Here is a 22,613-nt window from a genome sequence, read left to right as displayed (position 1 = left end):
GCAAAGAGAAACTCTGCTAGGAAGGGTGTTGTAGTTTATATCCTTGCTAGGTCAGCGTTCCCCAAAGCAGCGCCTCATATTAATACCTCAGTGAGGGCCCCCCTTTCAGAACCACTCAATGCACATGGCTGCCAAAGGTGACCTTGTAGTGTAGTTTCTTGATTTAACAGCAACAGGGCTTTATTTCTACTCAGGCTACAAATCATTTTAACCAAGGGAGTGAATGCAGCCGTTGTTCAGCTCTCTGACCACCCCTGCTGCGTTCTGTGCCCCATCCCGTATAGGTTATAGCTTATCGGGCTAGTAAAATGTAGCATGGCCTGGAGAATGTGTCTCTAATGGAGAGAACAGGGTGCAAGGGAACTAATTCTAGGTTGCCTGGCACCTTGTAGTGGCATTTACATCGATGCAAAGTGAATGTCGAAGGCTGCCAGATCACAGTGCCAAGTGCATTGCCCTCATTTTGCACTGCTGAGAAGAACTAGGCCAGGTATGGAGCAACAGAGAATCTGAGTAAGGAACTTGCGTTCTCTTTCCCACTATGTGATCTCTGGCCAGCGTTTTTATAAAGTGGCCACTACTTTGGGATGCCTCCAGTTTTGGGTGCCTGATTTTTAGAGGTGCTGAGAGCTTGCTGTTCCCATTGGAGATCTGGGTGCTCAGCCCCTCTGAAAATCAGGACAAGACCTGTCCTGAATTGGGCCCCCCAAATTAGTGGCTGTTGGAGCCTCAAACTCTCTGTGTATATTATAGCAACAAAACAGACATAACGATTCCCTACTGACTCCCACCTCAAACAGATGTTGTGGGATCTGATTCACTTGTAAGTGTTTTGAGTGGCTCGGACAAACAGCACAAGTTCAGAACATTCCCTTCGGAGTGGAGAAGTTGGCAGATTTTCTTCTCATTTCCATGTCGCCTTGAGCAAATTCCCCAACATCTTTCATTGGGTGGCCTTCCTTCTGCACGTCTTAGCTGTGTTGTCTCTACTCTAACTGTGAGGTTGTGTGTTGTCCCCGTGAGAGTTGTGGAGGCTCACAGTATTATACACACAGGCATTGCGATGACTTGGGAAGTTAGATGAGAAAAATCACACGCTGCTTTCTCCCCAGTCTTCCATTAACGGATCGTGGGAAGGTAAAACAACCCGGAGAGATCAGATTGATCAGGAGGGCCCTATCTTTGTGCATTTGCACCACTTGGAAGTGTAATGCATTTTTTTTCCCATAAGGGAAATCAAGTTGCAAGCATTTCAAAAGCAGCATCTTCTTACCAGACCTGTGGAGCACCCTGGCTCAGAGCAACTCCTGGTGTTAGCAGGCAAGGACTGGAGTGAACAATTTTTTTAAAGAAAATCTCTCTTGGCCTAATGATTGACAGGCCATTGCAGGAGGGAGGCTTTTCAATTCTAGGTCACAACTGAAAAATGGTTCCTCCTAATACATCGAGATTCCTGCGTTTGAGGGGCTCTGCAGACACTAATCCTCACCGCACTCCTGGGAGGGACAGTCAGGAAATATCATCATTCCCATTTGGCAGGCAAGGGATAGTCCCGTGGAGAGCTGCCCATGGCCACACAGCCTATGCATGTCAGAGCCAGGATTAAAATTCAGGGCTCCCCAGGGCTGGGATTGTTCTCCTACCCCACAGTGCCTCCCCTTGAATGCCTCCCCACCTGGCTCCTGATGCAAACGACACTTGGGATTGGGAGGGTTTCTGTTTTTCAGTATTTCTACCAGAATGGTTGGAAACCTCCCCTTTTACCAGGGGCCTCTGCTGTAATCCTGCCATTCCTGTGTCCTCCTGTAAACTTTCCAATGTGCCAGTGACAGCAGCTTCCTGGGGAAATGATTTGCTGCTGTTGCAAGCAGAGGGATCCTTGCCAAGAACAGCAATAAAGACAGAGGACATTGATTTATTTTCATTTATTTCTTTTATTTTTAAAGATGTTATTTTGGATCCGTAGCCCGGTTCCTGTGGATTCAGTCAATTGTTTTCGAGTGCGTTTTTAAACTGTCTTGAGCCAGACCCTAAACTGGTGTAACTCCGTTGAAATCAGTGGTAGGATAAACTGAATGGCGCATGAGCAGCAGATCTGACTCCACCTCCTTAAAAGCATCACAATATCTGCTGGCCAGGCATTGTGTTGCAGCAGGCACTAACCTCTGAATCCTTTCCATTCCCGAGCATCTTGACTTCTCTTTTTGTGATGCAAATAATCACCTAAGACATTTACTGTGGCCTATTTTCTGATGTTAGTCTGAAGGGAAAGAGCAAAAAAATTAAAATCAGTAATGTAGACAGTCTGTATCCATTTTACCTGTAAATAAAGAGAGGCGGAGAGAATCTAATGAGACCTCTGAACTCTCCGTACATCACCTATTATTTCTTTGCTATCTAAAAAGCATCCATTGCAGCTGCTTTCCCTCCCACCAGAATTCTGTGAGCAAAGTCCATATCCATAGGCATAATTTTGTGCAGCCTTCCTGAGATGCCCCAACGGGACCTTGTTTTGAGAAGGGGGGTGCTCAGCCCTTTCTGAAAAAATCAGGACCTGTTCAAGTGACTCAAGCTGAGCACCAAGAAATAGAGGTACCCCAAATCACTAGTCATAAGAACATAAGAACAGCCTTACTGGGTCAGACCAAAGGTCCATCTAGCCCAGTATCCTGTCTCCCGACAGTGGCCAGTGCCAGGTACCCAAAGGGAATGAACAGAACAGGTAATCATCAAGTGATCCATCCCCTGTCGCCCATTCCCAGCTTCTGGCAAACAGAGGCTAGGGACACCATCCCTGCCCACCCTGGCCACAGCCATTGATGGACCTATCCTCCATGAATGTATCTAGTTCTTTTTTGAACCCTGTTATAGTCTTGGCCTTCACAACATCTTCTGGCAAGGAGTTCCACAGGTTGACTATGCGTTGTGTGAAAAAATACTTCATTTTGTTTGTTTTAAACCTTCTGCCTATTAATTTCGTTTGGTTACCCCTAGTTCTTGTGTTATGAGAAGGAGTAAATAACACTTCCTTATTTATTTTCTCCACACTTGTCATGATTTTATAGACCTTTATCATATCCCCCCTTAGTCGTCTCTTTTCCAAGCTGAAAAGTCCCAGTCTTATTAGTCTCTCCTCCTACGGAAGCTGTTCCATACCCCTAATCATTTGTGTTGCCCTTTTCTGAATTTTTTCCAATTCATCTTTTTTTGAGATGGGGTGACCACATTAGGCCCCAGGTCCTCAGCCTGTAATCTTTGCTTTAGGTATGTCTAACACTGGAGCTGGAAGATGTCATTTCCAGCTGGAGAAGACATGCACACTCTATCTTGCTAAAACGAGAAGTGCTGCTGCGGTGTGAGCGGCAGGTCAGGCTAGGCACCCCAAGTGCAATTCTGCCCAAGACCATAAGTATGTACATAGGCAACTAGCCTGTCCCACCCGATCACGTCGCTGCAGCAAAATGTGTATTTGTAGCACGCTAGCTCAATCAACTCCAGCATGAGCATGTCTGCTTGAGCTGGAAATTACACCGTCCAACTCTCATGTAGACATACTCATAAATGCCGACTGAGGTCAATGGGAGTTTTGCCCAATCCAGGACTGCAGGATTGGCCCTGAAGTCGTGCTACGTTGGGAAGATCTTTTGTTGCTCTGGTTCCGTACTGACTGTTCATGTAGTGTCTGTTTTTCCTGATCTCTAGCAGGCAAGGCCAAGAAGCCCTAGCATAGAGAGGACTCTTGTCCTTAACCTCTTGTCCTGGAGTGAGCTAATCAAGCCTGGTCAGATGAGGACAAAGAGCAAAATGTAATGTACTTGCATTTGTTTTTTTCCCATGACACTTTCCCAAACTGGGCTTGAGTGAACATGAAGTCACTACCAATGTATAATAATTTAAACTAATCTCTTCTCTAATCAGATTTTTTTTGAGAATGCCAATGTTTTTCTTCCGGGCGCACTTTAACCACTATTTTGACAAACCCAAGCACAGAGCCAGACGTGCAATCAACTGGGTTCCCGGGGGAACGTACCCGTCAGAACATCGTCTCTTGTCCAACTAGATGCCTGTCCTGGACGACGTCAGGTTTTCTGTACTCTACGTGTAAATCCACTCAGCCAGCGTTATGGCTGTCACTGTTCTCTCACGCCATGCAAAAAAATGGGCGAGATCCTTATAGCCACAGTTAGAAACCCTTTGCGTCGGATTTCAGTTGCCCTACAATCCCTTAGGCCACTTTAGCAGTGTGAAGGAGCTGTAAAGTAGCAGATCTCCTCTCCACGGTGTAATCAGCCTAGCCTATGGGCTTTCCCAGGTGGCACAGAGCTGGCATGGAGACCAAGCCTGTGAGGTATGGGGTGGCCAGAGTGCCATTGTGCTCCAGCTATTCTTGGCCAATACAGTGACTCGTAGGGGAACTGTTCCTGCTGTAATTTATGCCCAGAGCCAGGCAAGCTCCCACACACCCCAGAATACAAGGAGCCACAAAGACAGTGGAAAGCCACCTTTGGTCCCACCCCTCCATTCCTGCATTAAGCAGAACTGGGGCAGGACAGAGAATCAGGGACCACGTGATAAATTGCAGCTGTGTCAAAATCTGTGTGGTTTTAGTCCCGGGGTTGGTACAAACTGATATTAGATTGTAAGCTATTTGGAGCAGAGGGATCGTTATCTTGTTCTGTAATTGTACAGCTCCTAGCACAGTTGGGTCCTGTTCTGGGACTGGGGCTTTGGGTCACTGCCACCATACAAATAACAAATGTAGTGATCTTGTTTTGGTTCACACCCCGTTGGGTTTCTGGTTTGTGAACCTCAAAATATTAGGCAAATTTAACCAACATTTCCAAGTTTGCCACCTGAAACCATAAGTCATCCCAGGTTCCCACAAAACAGAGCTCAGGTCCCCAGAGAAACTCAGGTTGCGGTACAGGTTTGTAGTGATTCCTGAAACAAGAGGACCTGCATGTATGTCCTGCTTTTGTTACAGGAGTTTTACCACTGAGCCAGAATGCCGACAAATAGCCATTGACAGACCATGCAGCCTGTGCACTGCACCCGACCTGCCACATATAGATTATATCCTACCACGGGCACTTGAAATTCGGCATGTTTGAAGTTTTGCAGATCATATTACAGAACAGATCTTATAACGAAGAAGTCTCCGGTAGGAAAGCACTATATCTTTTGGTGTAGTCAGATGTACAGATAGGAGCCACCCTTGTGGTGAAAGCTCTGCACTAACCTGTGAGAGGCATGAGTTTGACCTACAGATGCAGGTTTTTATTTCCCATGCCAGGAATAGCATACAGACTGCATGCCCTCCCGATGGTAGGAGTTGGGAAGGGAATGCTTGGTGTGGCTCTGCAGTTAGCCATTCTGGACAATCTAACAAGAGTGTTGGTGGGTTACCAGGGAATCCATCTAGCTTTTCTGTGCTTGAAGGAAGGTCACTGTGACACAAGGCATTTTGGGACAGAAGTGTGGGATAATGGGATAATGTGGATAATTCTCTATAGAAGAAGAGAGTCAATTAGTCTTAGCAAATTGGAGAGCTTGGTCTAGTGACTGAGCATAGGGCTGGGAACCAGGGGATCCTGAGTTCTAATTCTGGCTTTGCCACTGACTTCAGTGTAGCCTTGGTCAAGCCAATTATCCTCTATGCTTCGCTTTCCCCAGCTCGCAGCATTGTTGAATAGATTATTTTGCTGATGGCAGTGCATTGTTGAACCAGACCCAAACTCCTGATCTCTTGAAGTTCGCCCATCACTGGTTAAAACCACACTTGTTGGGCTGTTCAGCATGATGCCCTCAACCCGTGTGCATGTCCCTTGTTAAGGTCAGTGGACCATGCACTGCCAAGATCTGTATGCTGATGTCCGGGGGAGTTCCATGTGTGGATTGAAGACAGTTGTATGTGATCAAGAGCAGCCAGTGGGCCATTGGGAAATGTATTCATAATAGAATAGTGACAACATAACACTGTGAGTTACAAGCATGGATCAATGAAGTATGTGGCCCAGTGGGCGTTTCATGCTTAGAACGAGGCTGTGCTATGACCTTATTGGAGTCAGGCATATGAAGTCAGAAAAAGATATGGTCCAATGGGATTTGTGCTCCTGGACTGAAGAAGTATATGAGCTACAGAAGAGGGTAGTGAGGTTAGTGCCATGTATGGCAGATGGGAATTGCATGGATGGAGGTGCGAGGGCAATACTCTTCATGGTGCAGTAGGAATTGCATGGATGGAATATATGGCCCCTTAGCAACAAATGAGGAAGGTTTTTTTATTTCAACTGATTTGTGTTACACAAAGCTATTCAACTGGCTAACAGTTAGCCAGCCTACGAGCACTCTTCTTTTCATATTACCTCTGTGTTCGGGCAGAATTAAAACGCTCCAATTTTCCAACATTTGTTTTTCTTAGACTCTAGACTCCTGCAGTACTTTAAAAACACTGCCATATCCTTCAGCTGCAAATGATTTGATCACTCTTGGCTTTGTGTGATCTGAATATTTTCTTGTTCTCTTGTTTCACAGCTGTGACCTACTTAATTACAAGCAGGAAGCGAACCCCAGAATCATTAGACATTCTGCTTGGTTTGAAAAAAGGAAAAAAAAAAGTTGTGTGCTGCTAAATATGAGGATGTCCTTCTTAATAGCAGGAAGTCAGGTTCCAGATAGCAGAAGCAAACATTTGAATTCTTTGTGCATCAAGATAAAAGGAGAGTGAATGGTATGGATGGGGTTGAGGGAAGGGAAATGGCAGCCGTTTTGAGACAACGACCAAAATGGGAATGAGTCATACATTTCTAAATCATGGGCATAAATCCTGTCTGTTGGCTATGGGTTTTAACCTTCTGAACAGCTTCCATCTGCTGTCTGTGAAGACAATGAAGCAACTGAATCACGGGTTCAGTCTGGCTGCTTTCAATTTGTTTTCCCCTCTTTTCAGAATGTATTCACAGCCAACCTAGCAAATGACTTTGAGTTTCACTGCAGAATCACATTGCAAATCAGCAGGTTCTAAGGCTGAGCACAAGGGAGTGTAGTAACTTCACTCCACCTCCACAATTGATTCTTTCCTGCTATTTATACTTCTTCTTGAAACTCAATACATTGTGCAAATATTATGTGATGGAGGGGGAGTCAACAGCAGTGTGGAAGTAAGGGTGCCAATACCATGACCCCCTCCCAAATAGCCTTCCAACCCCCCCGGGACCTGCTTTTGGGTTGGGAGCTTACAACACTGTGAAGTTTCAGATTTAAATATCTGACTCTATGAAATTTTAGATTTTTTAAATCCTATGACCATGAAATTTATCAAAATGGACCATAAATTCAGTAGGGCCTTACATATACAATTTGTAAATCAAGCTATGTCTACACTACAATGGTAAGTCGACCTACACTACGCAACTCCCGCTACGTGAATAATGTAGCTGGCATCAACGTACCTTAGTTACCACGGGGGGGCGACAGGAGAAAATCTCTCATCGACTTACCTTACTCTTCTGATCGGTGGTAGAGTACAGGGGTCGACTGGAGAGCGATCTGCTGTTGATTTGGCGGGTCTTTATTAGACCCACTAAATCAACCGCTGGTGGATCGATCTCAGAGTGTTGATCCTGGCTGTAGTGTTGACCTGCCCTCAGTTTGGGATCCTTCAGTTTAAAAAATGCTATGTCAATGTGAGCTATATTTAGTACTACAGCTGTTTACTATATGATTCTAAGAGAGCAATTAATGGATTTCAAGGCCAGAAGGGACCATCGTCTAGTCTGACCTCCTGTATAACACGAGCCAGAGAACTTCCCCAAAATAATTCCTAGAGCAGATCTTTAGAAAAGCATTCAATCTTTATTTAAAAATTGTCAGTGATGGAGAACCCACCATGACCCTTGGTAAATTGTTCCACTGGTTAATTACTCTCACCATTAAAAATATATGCCTTGTGGTCAGTCTGAATTTGTCTAGCTGCAATTTCCAGCCATTGGATTGTATTATGCCTTCCTTTGCTAGATTGAAGAGCCTGTTATTAAATACTTATTCCACATGTAGTTACTTAAAAACTGTAATCAAGTCACCTCTTAACCTTCTCTTTGTTAAGCCAAATAGATTAAGCTCCTTGAGTCTATTGCTATAAGGTATGTTTTCTAATCCTTTCATCGTTCTCATGGCTCTTCTCTGACTCGTCTCCAATTTATCAGCATCCTTATTGAGTCCAAATGCAGGGGTAAAAAAACCTCTCTTCTCCTACTCGAGATTCCTCTGTTTATGCATCTAAGGATCTCGTTAGCCCTTTTGGCCACAGCATTGCACTGGGAGCTCATGTTCAGCTGATTATTCACCACAACTCCCAAATCTCTGTCAGAGTCACTGCTTCCCATGACAGAGTCCTCCATCCTGGAAGTACGGCCGACTTTTTTTATTCCTAGAGATATGTTTACATTTATCCCAATTTACCAAGCAATCCAGACCACTCTGTAGCAGGATCCTGTCCCCTTCACTATTTACCACTCCAAATGTTGTCACCTGCAAACTTTGTCTGTGATGACTTTGTTTTCTTCAAAGCCATCAATAACAATGTTAAATAGCATAAGGTCAAGAATGGATCCCTATGGGACCCCACTAGAAACACACCCATTTAATGCTAATTACAATTACATTATGGGCTTTTACCATTAGGCTTTTCTAACATGATGAACGCTTAAATGTATCCTCCATTTAATATCCCTTACACTATAAAGTCTTTGCACCAAGGATTTCATAGCACTCCACAAACATTAATGAATGAATCCAGTCAGGTAGGTGAATATCATTATCCTTGTTTTCTAGAGGGGGAAATTGAGGCACAGAAAGTTTAAGTGACTTGTCCAAGGTCACTCCAGAAACCTGGGGTGCAACTGGGAATAGAACTCCGATCCCATGACTTTCTACCCGGGTTCTTAATAAGTCCTTCCTTCCTTTCTATGATAAGGGAAAAATTAAGCCACTATATCATTCATTCTTTCCTGTGAAAATGTAAGTCCTGATCAGCACAATGAGGATATTTTTAATGACCGTTTATAAGGAACCTCATAAAAATGAAATGTGTCAACTTTGCATAAGTAAGAATGGACTTTCCAACAGGGGCTAACACATGAACAAGATCAAACGCATGAGAAATCTGATCAGTTGATTTTCTAAAATATCTTTGAATGTACTGCTCAACCTTCTTCTGGGAACAGAAAGAGCTTTGTATTGGTCCCTGAATGCAGTGACTGTTATGAGTGGGTCACATTCTGTCAGAATACTTAAAAATAGTTACAGGATGAGTTACAAGAAATATCTGTATTGAAGCAGGCTCTTCAAGCTGTATGCAAGCTTGTGTTATCTAGACTTCTAGAAAGCTGTTCACTAAATTATCCATCCTGCCATGGGGCAAAAATGTAGACTTTTTTTTATAAGCTAGCAGATTTGTTTTCCATACCATATGGTAGTGCCAGCTCAAAGATACCTGCAATATAAATGCAGGATCAATCCTACAAGCCTTATTTATGTGGGTAGCTCCATTGATTTTTGATGGTTTATGTAAGACACTCTGGTATGGGGATGAGCACAGTATAAATACATAAGTGGATAGATTTCAGTGGGACTAATTATAAGCATAAGAACTACATGACTGGTGAGGTCCAAACACAGTTTTGTAGCACAGTGATAACAATGCTGAGTGTGGCCAGAGACCATGCTATATGAAGTGACTGAATATTATGTAGGGAATAAGTTATCGCATTAATTTTGCCTCTCTTTCTGTTCACAAATAACCTGCGAGCAGATCATGAATTTCTCAGTTTCATTTGTCATTCAAGATTATTTGCCAAATGATTTCGCAAATAATTTTTGCGTGTAGAATATTCATATGAGATATTTGAAAAAGTGTCCTTTTTTTACTGGGCATCCATGTCACATGACCTTGTTTCCATTCCCAGACTGGATAGGAGTAACTCAACATCAGGTTTCCAAAGTGAATACTTGCAATTAAGAACTCACCATTCATTTTCCATTAATATTCTCCAATTGACACTTAAGATGTGCTGTTTCAAGCTAGATCACTGACAGTATCCTCTGTCATTAAAATGTTCACAGACAAGTAGAGTTTGCTGGAAGGTCACCATCAAAACTCTTTTTTTTTTTTTTATACCAAACCTACATAGTGGAAGCAAATTCACGTGAACAATTAGAATAGTTGAACCAATACAGAAATATCTTTTCAGGATTCACCTTGCTTTGCATTCCACCCAGCTTTAAATCATGCTAACTTACTAACACAGTTTAATTCAGCAAACAAAATACAGTTTAAGGATATGATGTATTGTCCCAAAGAACAAGGCAAATGTCCCTGTAGAAGAGGAAGAGTTATGGGCATTTATAAACCTGCACACAAATAGCTGAGGTTCACATAGCTATGATAATACATAGCACTTCTATAGTACTTTGCATTTTTCAAGGCTGATCAATATAGAGGACACAAATAGTAATACATTTTCATTCAGTATTATTGTAATGTGGTATGTCAGGCCACTATGGAATATATTGGGCCATGTTGTGCCATCAATTTTTAAGAACTCCTCAGTGAAATTGACCAGGAATTCTGAGTTAAGATCTATAGCATAATAGTTAAGCGATTATGGGTAGTTTGGATAATGGCTGGCAGATCTTTGGGGAAATGTTTCTTGGAATGGTTGTTTTGCCTGTTATTCTGGAGAGATTAATCAGAAGGGTCAGTGCCTGCTTTGTACTTTTATACACAGTAATCCAAGAATATTTGCAAACATTCTGGCTCCACTAAGAGACAAACATAAGGGTTATGAGCCAGATCCTATGGCCATTATGCCCAGCTAGATTTTGATCTTGAACCAGTATAAATCTGGAGTAATTCCACTGATGTTGGTAGAGTTACTCTAGATTTACATTGGTGTAATGGAGATCAGAAACTGGCCCTCAGACCTTACGTGATCCAAACTCTGAATGGGCCAAATGCTGAGGTCTTTATTCGGGCCTTACTCAGTTCTGGTAAATTTCTATTGACCTCCATATTGTTCTCCCAAGATCTGCATGCACATGGGGACCATCCATGCATGTATTATCCCCCTCGAAAACGGAAGGGGAGGTCAGTCACCTCCACAGCAGTATTTCTCCCTTCCCAAGACCCATTGGAGGGAGTAGGAGAAGGCAGAATGGGTTGCATTTGGGGGACTGCATTGGGCAGGAATGGGTATATTCACATAGTCCTCTCCAATGGCCCTGTGCAGAGTACCCGGGAAAGGTAACACAGCCTTATGGAGCACTGTTATCTTTCCCTAGGCTATCCCTCCATGATTGCCCCTCCCCTTTATGGTGGTCACTTTGGGCAGCTGGGAGCAAGCAAGTCTCTGGTAACTTGGCTTCATTGGAGGTGCACTTCCAGGAGGGAAGGGGTGCTGGGGCAAAAAGCTCTGGCTTCCTGCTGATCCACTGAAGTACACATCAGCCTTGTGGGGGCTCCACCAGGTTTTGAGACTGGGCCTGCTCACAGAGCAACTCCCTCCCCTGATGACAACTGGGGAGCAACCTATGAGAGGAGCCTTCTGGAAATTTCCTCCCACTCTGCCCCATCCAGCAGTTTTTACCACATTGTGAGAGACCCAGCCCTGAGGAAGCTCCACTCAGGATTTGACTCAGTCTTTAAGTTCCAATTTATTTCAATGAACTGAGCAACAACTTTTCATGTTCTGGCTCAGATCCAGTATTCAGGACACCCTCTAAGGTCTGAGACTGTGTGTGTAAAACAGAAAGACAGAAGGTTCTGGCTCCTTCTCAAAGCATTTGGTCGGGACACACTCTGCTTGTCCAATACTGTTTCTGTACATTATGCCCATGGACACTGAAATGGAAACCGGCTGGATAGATCGTCACATTCTGGTACCTGATGCTTTCTGGGGGTATTGTGCTGAAAAGATGATTCATAATGATATATTTTAGGGCCAGAAGGCTCCATTATGATCATCTCATTTGAATTCCTGCATAACAGTCTGTAGAACCTCCCCTGGAAATTCCTGCATCATGTCTGTAATTTCTGTTTGAGCGACTGCACACCTTTTAGAAGCACAGCCAGTCATGATTTAAAGAATCCAACACATCCCTGGCAAATGGTTCCAATGGTTAATTACATTCACTAGTCAAAATTTGCATCTTACTTCTAGTCTTACATCTTTTCTATCTATTGGATCCCATTATGCCTTTTTCTCCTAAATTGAAGAGCCATCTTCATACAGAACCCTCTTCCCCATGTAGGTACTTGTAGACTGAGTAAAGGAACTCAGGGCCAGATTCACAAAGGGACTTAATCTCCTAAATCTGGGCTTTTAATTGCATAAATCCCAGTTTTAGGCACCGTTGTGATCCATAAACCTCCCGATCGGCTGCCATCTAACCCTGTAGGTACCTAACCTTACTTGGTGCTTGAATTTTCTCTGTGCCTCCTGGCATGTGCCCTGCTTCCTCACACAGGTATCTGGGCACCTACCTCCCACCTAAGTCCCAGTGCAATCCTCAAACCAGCTGGAAATCGGTGTTCCTCCAGCTACCTTGCCTGTGGAGCCTGCTTACCACTACACAAGATGGCGGAGGAGGCCTCCCTTATAACCTTTAGTCCAGGTTAGGGTACTTACCCAGGATGTGGGAGACCCCTCCGCTGGATGAGAAGGGATTTGAACAGGGTTTCCCACTTTACAGGCGAATGCCCTAACCACGGGATGATGGGATATTCTGATGTGGGGCTTTTTACATCTCTTTTGTTGAAGCCGTTCCACTTTCTATTAAATATGAATTGGGCCAGAGTGTGAGAATCACTCTATAGTCTAGTGGTGCAGGCATTCACTCATGAGGTGGTGAACCTCTGTTCAGATCCCTTCTCCTCAGGCAGACAGAGGAACTCCCAGAGTCTCCCACGTCCCAGGTGAGTTCCCTGACCACAGAGCCAAAGGTTTTCAGGGAGGTCCTCCTCCCCTACCACCTAGGTATTTTGTGTGGAGTTAGGCAGTTTCCTAAACCAGCCTCTCAAGACACAAGAGAAGGGTCCCCAGCTGTGGGTTGCCAGCAGAGATAGGTGCCCAGTTCTGTGAGGAGTAGGAGTTACAACACACCTCTCCCATTGGCTAGCTTGGATAGCTTCCCACCTAGCATGCTGGCTTTTGTGGATCTCATTCTCAGATGTCCATCTCTCTGCGTGCATTGTTTAGGGAGCCTAGATGCCTAACCCAGGCTTTGTAGAGTCCCGTGATTTTTCAGGTGGCTTAAAAGCTAGGTGTTGCATTGTTGAGTGTTGCAATGCTACATCCCTTTATGAATCAAGGCTTCTGCTTTTTGGTGCCATGGATTCCATATTCCATATGCACACAAAAAATGCATCACTGGCCCTTATCAAGAGAGACAGAGAATATACAAAACTGTAGCAACTCCTTGGGAGCAGGTCCTTCAAAATCTATGTCCCCTTCATAATGTGGTCAGCTTAAAAAAGGAAGAGCTGTTAAAGTGGGGGCAGGAGGTGTGGATAAGAATAGTGAATGATCTCAGGCAGTCCTTTCCAAAAGAGCAACACATGAAGCTACCGCATGAAATGAACCATTAGACCCAAAGATCTAATAACATTCATTCACTTGACATTATAGAAAAATGAAGGTCAAGAAGAGTGAGAGATTTGCAATGAAGTGTAGGTTTTAAACATATCAGTGACTTTAAATTGAAAGACCATTGGGACCATATGGAGAGCAGACACAGGATGTCTGGTACATCACAGTAAATTCAAAGGAAAGCTGCTAACTTTCACCCAAAATCAATCAATCTCTCTCTCTCACACACACACACACACCCTCTGACCATGACACACACACAAAAACTCTGACCATGACACACACACAAAAATCTCTGTCCATGGAGAATTACTTGAGTGCACTTTGTAGGGTGACCAGATGTCCCAATTTTATAGGGACGGTCCCGATTTTTGGGTCTTTTTCTTATATAGGCTCCTCTTACCCCCTACGCCCATCCCAATTTTTCACACTTGCTGTCTAGTCACCCTAGCACTGCTCCAAAGTGCTAGAGTTTGTTCTTCCGAGGACAAGAAAATGTGAGTGACCTGAAAACATGAAAAGATGCCCCATCACTTCTAGTTCCTGAATGCAGACAATATCTGCTTACATTAGTGCAGTTCAGAGCATTGTCAGTTCAGCTTTCCCAGCATCGTGCTGAACAGGACTGAGTTTTATTGCTGTTTTAGCTCAGGTTTGAAAGCCTGCCCTTCACCTTCAGCGCTCATTGACATTCAAATGAAGCAACCCAGTGGCACAATGGGTGGGTTTGTTTTTGTTTTCTTTTGTTTGTTTGATTTTTGTGTGGAAAGTGACTGGCTATTTTTATATCCTAGTAACAACCTTTAGCCTGTCAGTAAAACATGGGAGGCTTTATAGTAAATGTTTTGCCTGACATTTTCTCAGAGGCGGCAGGAAATAATCAGCACAATAATTAGAGATGCTATTTTGGACAGATCTGTAAATATCGATAGATTTATATACAGTATGAACGGCTTGTTTCTTATAGAATTTAATAGGCTTCTTTCGGTAAGAATTATTTTATATTTACACATGAAGGGAATCTGTCCTGCTGTGCCACTGCCAAGTTCCTCTCTTCCCCCATCTCCAGTAACAACACACTGGGAGGGGTCATCTCATGGGACTGACCCTGGCACCTCTGGATCTAAAAGCATGAGTGTCTGCTGCTTGTGCTAAAGGACCAGCTCCATTGGCTCAGAGGCCGGAGTATAGACTTCCAGACAACGTCTATCCACTAGAGTGAGACAAAAAGCAAATACTCTGTTGGTGTGAGTTATGGGGATGTGACAACTTGGGAGGGGCAGAGTGTCTGTCTCTGTACAACTTATGAATTTCTGGTTGATGTTATGGAGTTATTATGAAATGGCTGTTTCATGGATTGACTGCCACTATGTGGATGTGGAATCCACCACTGCTGACAGGGTCTCTACCGGACCAGGGATAATAGTCAGTCATTAACATTAACAACTGCCCTCTGACCAAACAACGGTTACGCTAAGGAGATTGCCTGAGCAAGGAGACCAAGTTTCTCTGCAGAGTGCATGTGACATGGAGAGTAGGAAATCATCAGCAGCGGAACATAGAAACTCTAGAGACACACAGACGGTTTGGGCACAAGAGAGGAGAAGATGGGCAGGCTTTCACCGCAAGGGGGTCCGGTTTAATGGTAGGGGAAACCAGCCAAAGTCAGAGAAAGCTAGCTGATCTAAAGCAGCTCCATGATTCTGAAGCGACACCACATGCTGAAAGGGGAAGGATCCTGGGTACCACAACGGGGGCTCTGCCCAACCCCAAAGAACTCTCCAGAGTGGTGAGGAAACTGAGGCAGGGAAAGGCGGAGAGGTGTGTTCAATATTTCATCTCAATCTGTATAGTTCTCATGCTGCCAAGCAAAGGGTAAACCGTGTTTAGAACCCCGTGCCACGTCTCTCTGTGTGTCTGTTGACTTTCATGCTCATGTGGCCCTGAAAAGGCAGACTGTAAACCCAGACCACCCACAGGGCTGGAATTCTGGGAGCGGATATGTTTATGCTACAGGGGTGGGCCCCTCCCCATGTGTGGAGTCCTGTGTGAATCCATGAAAAGGGGATGTGGTACCACAGAAGTGGCTGCCCAAGCAGGAAGGGGAAGATCCACGCACAGAAAGACCCCACTCAGAGCTAGGAGAGCATGATCTACCTCAGGGGTTCTGAACCAGGGGCCCGGGGCCTCTTGGGAGGCCGTAAGCAGGTTTCAGGTGGTCCACCAAGCAGGGCCAGCATTAGACTCGCTGTGGCTCAGGGCAGAAAGCCAACCCCCCACTGCATGGCGCTGAAGCCTGGGGCTCTGAGCCCTGTCACCCAGTGTGGAAGCCGAAGCCTGAGCAATGTAGCTTTGCGGGGGTTCCCCCTGGCTTGGGGCCCATGAGAAATTGTCCTGCTTGGTGCTCCCCAATGCCGGCCCTGGCTTTTATATGCAGAAAAACAGTTGTTGTGACATAGGTGGGCCGTGGAGTTTTTATAGCATGGCACGGGGCCTCCCAAAGAAAAAGGTTGAGACCCCCTGGTCTACCTTATATTCGCCTGAGCAATGCACATGGTTTGAATTTCATTGTAAGCTGGTTTCCTCTGGTAAATCTGTATTCAGGAAACTTCCCACCCCTCCCAAAAATAATATTCTGTGTCTAATTGGCCAGAAAGGGTCCATAGGAGATTGAACACGTTGTTCTAATTGAGCCAATAAATCTGCACGTTAAAATGCTCATTACGTAGCCAGTAGATTCAAATGCCTGCTGCAGAGTCTGACCCGGTCTATCTATTAAATAAATATAGAGCTAGATGGTTTTTGGAAAGTCATATTATGTAATCAATACACGGAAGGGCTCCTTTAGCACCATTCCCATCTACTGTGTAATTATATACTTGGGATGGGAGTGTTCATAGCCATATGGACAGGCTCGATGCCCATGTGTAGTAGCTAATTTAAAAAATGGCGGCATATCTGTTTTTCTCTCCCCCATTTTTCAGAATACCAGAGCAGTTAGATCACGTCATGGGGCAATCGGTTTCTCCAATTCTTTCCTCCTCATTGTTGTTTAATCAAACACATTTCTTTTTCTTCCTCTTTAGTACTCCCAGACGGAGATCTTGTATGCCAACTGTAGCCCGGAGCAAATGTTTTCTAGTCAAGTTATAAAAACCTCCTCCAAATGGAGCTTTCTAATGGAAATGCTACTAATGCTTTGTCTGTATTGCTGAGAACAGGGAGAGTGTTAGAGAGAGAGAGAGAGAGATACGTTGACATAAGGAGGGATGGGAAGGTTCAGAAACAGGCAGACAGATTCAGAGACAGAGAGGAGGAGAGAAAGACAGACCTACAGAAAGAGAGAGAGAAAATGATGTGCTACCGAATGAATAGCAGCTAATAAGTCAGAAGGAAATATTATGATTTTTATGATGCTGCTGTAAAACCTGAAGAAGCAATTAGGCTGAGAACATAAATTTTGCAGCTGTATTGTCCTAACATTACACGGAACTAGTGAATGAGCTGACACAGAGCTGTACTGTTGTCATTATGTGCCAGTTGTATTATTCTTTCCAGTCCTCACAGATCAAAGTAACTGTTCTATAAACTCTGGAAGATCAATTGACAATTAACATCCCCTCCCCACTCTTCTCTCTCTTGATACCAGCTGGGGTGTCAAGACTTCTTCTAGAACCTCTGAATGCTCAGTTTTCATCGTCCTGTGGGTCAGTCCTGCGAGGTCCCAGTGTCTGATTTTCATAGGTGCTGAGCACCTGCAGCTCCCATTGACTTTAGCTGGAGTTATGGGTGGTTAGCATCTCCGAAAATTGTCTCCTACGGGTGCTGAGTGGGCTCAACTACCCCTGGGCCGGATCCTGTGTGGGGCTCACCTATCAACACCCATTAGCTGCAAGATCAGGCCCTGTTAGTTTTCCTTTTACGGTTTTTCCTTACAGGAAGCAGTGTGGAATGGAAGGATGAAAGCAGCATGGAGAGAGAGGCAAGTGGCCTGAGGTCTAATTCTAGCTTTGCCCCGGTTTGCTGTGTAGCCTTGGGCAAGACACTTTAACTCTGCCTTAGCGTCCCTATCTGTAAAATGTGGATATTAATACTTACCTATCTACCTCCCACAGGTGTTAGGAGGTTTAGTTAGACTGGTTCTAGATTAGGTGCACCAGTTGAATTAACTGGATTTTAAACTGAGTTAGTTAAACCAGTGCAGACCCCTAATGTAAACGCACTTAAGTCAGTTTCACCCTCACTTAAACAGGTAATACATGGACCCAGGCTAATCCTCTCTCAAACTGGGTTAAATATGTCTACATTAAGGGTTTACACAAATTTGACAAGACTGATTTGAAATCAGTTTGGTTTAACCCGTACAACTTTTCTAATGGAGGCACAAGCCCTCAACTAATGACTATGTTATATGTGTTATATAAGTGCTAAGTATCATTATGTGTCTCAAAACCATAAAGACTCCAGCACTGTAGTAAAAAGACTCTGGTGCAGATATTCAGTGTGTTAAAATAAAGGATAAGATTTTGCATGTTGCAAAGCCATCCTCTCGGCTGTTTTTTGTAGCATTTGAAAGAGTTAAGCCTAAAACCGGAATGTCTTGGGAATGTTGGCAGAGAGGAGTGAGAGCTGCTTTTTTTTTTTTTTTTTTTTCCCTGGATGGAATCCCAGCACTTTGAAAGCTAAGTGATGACTTTGGATCTAAGTATGTTTCCTGGTTCCACTGCAGAGAGCTGGGAAGTGAGATGCAAAGTAACCAAGAAGCCCTTTGCGAGGGATGTCTGATTCCCTGCCTACCCCGGGACGGATATTTTTACCTTGTCTCTAGTGATTCCTGGGGGCAGCGGAATTTGATTTGAGAAGATACATATGGATCTCTGAAAGAAATAATTTCCTTAAGGAGGGGACAGAAACATCCCAACCGGCTTATTTTGGCTGCAGCTGTTTCTCCTTTGATGGAAATCGTTGTGACACTTGAACCTTGCATTTCATAAGGAGTCTAGGAATTAGCTAACTGCCTTTGATAGGGGGTGCTGTGTCTTTCATGAAACTAGCTGGCATGGCTGCCGTACTCTTTGGCTTTGAGGATCTGCTCTACAGTTGGGACAGCCTGGTGTGGAACTTGACTTCACGGGCTCTGAGGACGTGCCGGTTTGGAAATCTGCGGGTCCTGCAGCTGATGCTGAAGCCATGGTGCATTTCCAGAGCGGTTTACCAGGTAGGGAGCAATGGTTTTAAAACCCTGGGCCAAATCTCGAGGCCTTGATTCAGTCCCTGCTTGGGAAAATTCCCACTCGAGTCAGATGAGACCCAGTCCTGCAGAATGCTGAACACCGGGAGCTCCCCATTAAAGTCAATGGGAATTGAGGTTACTCAGCAGAAATAGGAAGAGATGTGGGGACAGACAAAAACAGTTTGCGATCCAGGGGAGTTCTGCCTGAGTCAAAACTGAGGGCCAGGTTCTGCGAGCCCTAAGATACCCTATTGTATACGTAAGGGAGGCAAATTCTGACCGGGAGTAGGGATCACAGGACTGCACTCGACTGCATAAATTCTCCTTGTGAAACTTTCTCTATTCACCAGGGGCTGGACTCTGCCACCATTACTCGTGCTGAGTAGCACCTTACTCCTTGAGTATTCCCACTGGCTCCACAAGGAGTAGGGTGCCACTCATGCTGAATCTAGCCCTGAAGAGCTATAATTTGCATGCAGAAAATGATTAAAAGTGGGTTTTAAAACGTAACAATACTAAACGGTGGAAGTCCTATATACTAATCCAGCCTTACAAAACTCTGAAATAATAGTGGTTTTAATTGGATTGGTGTGTAAAATACCATTTGAGTTTTTTCTCATCGTTATAGTAAGGGTGGGCAAATAGATTTTGTGCCTGAGCTAGTGAATGTTCCTGACAATTTTGCAAGGTTGTACTCCTTAACGAAGGGAAATGCTAACCAGCTGAGTCAGGACATTTAGGATGGTCACAGTTTGGACTGAATAACTGAGATAACATCAGAGCTTGGTTTGACGGCTCCACACCTGTGTTTGGAAAAGGCATTTTTTGCTAAACTAGTTTGCTTAGTATGTGCCTTCTCTGCTCGTTGGAAGTCACCATGTTCAGCATAGTTGTGCGTAATGGATCTGATTTAAAGCCCATTGAAATCACTGGAATTCTTTCCATGGGTTTCAGCAACCTTTGGTTCATTCCCACTATGAACAATCTTGAATGCTTTGGTTCCCCTAACTTTATCAACAGATTTGCATATTGTTTGGAATTCAGCAGGCACAGGCAGCTGGTTTTTTAAAATATCAATTTGCCCTGGAAGGTATCAATGAATAGTCATAACTAAATGAATCCCCAGTCCCTCTTACCCCGCTCCTCCCGGTAGTTGCTGGTTGTATTTGTGTCAGAGACCGCTTCTGAAAGCTGCATGACGTTATTGCAATGAACTGATGCATGCTCCATGTGAATAAAGCCAAACACTCTGGCTGTGTTCTGGTCTCCCTTATACCAGTGTAAATCCCCAGTTCTAGAATGGAGTCTGACACATGCTCTGTGTATGGGGTAGAATGTGGCTGCAGGACCCCAGAGGCAACACAGGGAAGGAATTGTGCAAGTTCCCTTCTTGCTTACCCCTAGCCCTGGAGGTGGGGAGTTGCTAGTAATTAGCCGCTGGCCTATACCAGCTGTTCCCCCTCATGCTGACTCAGCTATACTGGCTCCTTGCATGGGTCCTTAATCCAAGCCACCAATCTAACCCTGGTGTAACTCCTTTGAAGTCAATGGTTTTACTGCAGGATTTGCCCTGCAGTCAGAGGTGAACCTGGCTCACCATGTTCGACTAAATAGCTTTTTCTACAATGTGCACAAACAGTAACTCTACTGTACAGTGATTGCAGGGACCCCATTCATTCATCAGAACAGCCAGAGAAATCACATGGCCAAACATTGGTGCCTGCATGCTAAAAACTGACATTGATTAGGAATGACTGTCCAGGGCTGGATAGATTTAGAACCGGCCTGGACCTTTGCCCATTCTTCAGACTGAACCTGGGAACCTTTCCGGAGCTTCAATACAATCCACACCTCCTTATTTTGTTGCTCTCAACCACATCTTACTTTCAAGCTCTTCTGCACCGCCTGGTTGGAGAAAGGAATGGAAGCAGAAGTGCCAAAATGCTGACAGAGAGACTGCACCAGGGGAGGTAAATTTGGTGAGGTGCTGAGCATCCTCAACTCCACTGACTTCAAGTGGGAGCTTGAGGGAGCTCAGCATTTCACAGAATTGGGCCCTCAAGATTTCCGGAACTGAAAGTACCAGAAATCTCGTGAAGTAGTCTGTTCTCATGGGATTTCTAGCCTAGTTTCACAATCAAGGGTTCAAGTCAGGTACAGATAAACGTGTGATTTTAGGAAACAGGCCTCACGGCCAATCCCAATCCTGGCAATGACACATTCTGTAGCCTTGGGAAAGTCGCTTCACTTTGGGAAAGGCTCTGCACATTAGTGCCTCGATTTCCCTATCTGTAAAATGGCCACAAAACCACTTGATCTTCCCTAAACCTGAGTGTGTGTAGATTTCAAGAACTTTGTGGGGGGCAAATCCGGTGCATTTCAGTTGAGGAGAATATTGGAATCTGGGGGGAAGAGGTGCTGAAAGGCATGCATCCATCCTTGGCCAGAGTTAAGGTTGTGGGGTGTTCTCTGTGGTTATGCTGGTGGTAGATGAGTTCCGCTGGGTGGAGGAGGAGAGGGTATGTAATACTGATTGTCTTGCTTCTTAGGTTTTCTGTTAAGCTGTATTACAACAGGCTGACCTTTACTGACACATAACACGGTGCTTTTATGTATTCTATGAATAATTTTCCCCGGTATCCGACCATCTCTAAACATTGACATGATATTTTAATAACATTGTGACTAGCCAGAGAGCCTCCCTGCATAATCATTTCCTACTTTGAGACTGAGACTTTTCCAGCTGCTTGTTATTGAGCTGATCTAAATAATGCCTCAATTACCCTAGTTTTGTCGGCCTGGAGAATATTAATTCCCTGCTGGTAGTTCATCTTGAAAGCATTGTGCACACCAGCCACGGGATCTCTGCCTCTTCCCAGGACTAAACTGTCCTTAAAAAGGAGGATTATACAGCTCTGTGCAAATTAGGGACAACATTCTGCCCAGCACTCAAATCTCCCTTCCTTTTGTTACAAAGCAGAGCTAATAACCCAGAGGCACCACTGCACTTGCTGTGGGAGACTTACCAGTTCACCTATCATGAGATTGGCTTGAGGGTGCCAGAGTTTGAAGCATTTCCTGCTTGAGTCACATCATGTTTTGGAGAGTGGGTGCGAATGGAAGAGGAGAAGGAAAATATGTGTGTGATTTCTGGAGGCTAGATTTCAATGTCTAGGGCATTCGCAGATTGAGAGCACCGGGCTACGCTTAGGTAGGTGTTGCGGGTTGTGAGGGTCCCAGAGCCAGCCTGGAGGTCTACACAACAATGAAACTGCCCCACAGCCCCAGCCCCACAAACTCGAGTTAGCTGAACCGGCCCAGACGCAAGTGTTATTTTGTAGTGTAGACATACCCTACGTTTCCAGATATGGCTCTGTCAGTGCACCCTGGCCCCCACACACTCCTGATCTGCAGCCCAATCCATTCAAGTAGCAGCTGTCTCCTGGCTACAGCGTGCCAATGGTGCAGAATTACTGTATGTGGGTGGCTTTGAGAGGTACTGGTGGGAAACCACCTAAACTATTTCACTGGTGAGCTGTGCTCTCCGGAGGGCGAAGGGCTACTGCCTGCACTCACTGCACCCATCTAGCTCTTTATGCTGATGGTGGCTACAACAGATGTGGCATTTACAGATCATTTATAAAAGCCATAAAGGACTATCAGGATGAAATAAGGTTAGAGTGGGATTAATGCCTCCAGAATGCTACCACCAGGGGCGGCTCTAGGCACCAGCA

At 44.6% G+C, this 22,613-nt stretch overlaps 1 protein-coding gene across 2 annotated transcripts in view; it reads left to right on the top strand.

Moving 5' to 3' along the window:
* The window catches only part of FRMD4A (FERM domain containing 4A), a 314,917-nt gene that overhangs the window by 28,845 nt on the left and 263,459 nt on the right, over positions 1-22,613 (top strand). The window contains exon 1 of one of the 2 annotated variants that reach the window (XM_044983439.1): positions 18,691-18,864. The exons of the other annotated variant lie outside the window; for it this stretch is intronic. Coding sequence (XP_044839374.1) covers positions 18,691-18,864 — 174 coding nt within the window. Of the gene's footprint in view, positions 1-18,690; positions 18,865-22,613 lie in introns of those variants that run through there. 2 annotated transcript variants of the gene reach the window in all.

The sequence above is a fragment of the Mauremys mutica genome, chromosome 1, assembly GCF_020497125.1.
Source record: "Mauremys mutica isolate MM-2020 ecotype Southern chromosome 1, ASM2049712v1, whole genome shotgun sequence".
Taxonomy (NCBI): domain Eukaryota; kingdom Metazoa; phylum Chordata; order Testudines; family Geoemydidae; genus Mauremys; species Mauremys mutica.
The sequence above is the reverse complement of the archived record's forward strand: the minus strand, read 5'-3'. Positions and strand labels throughout refer to the sequence as shown.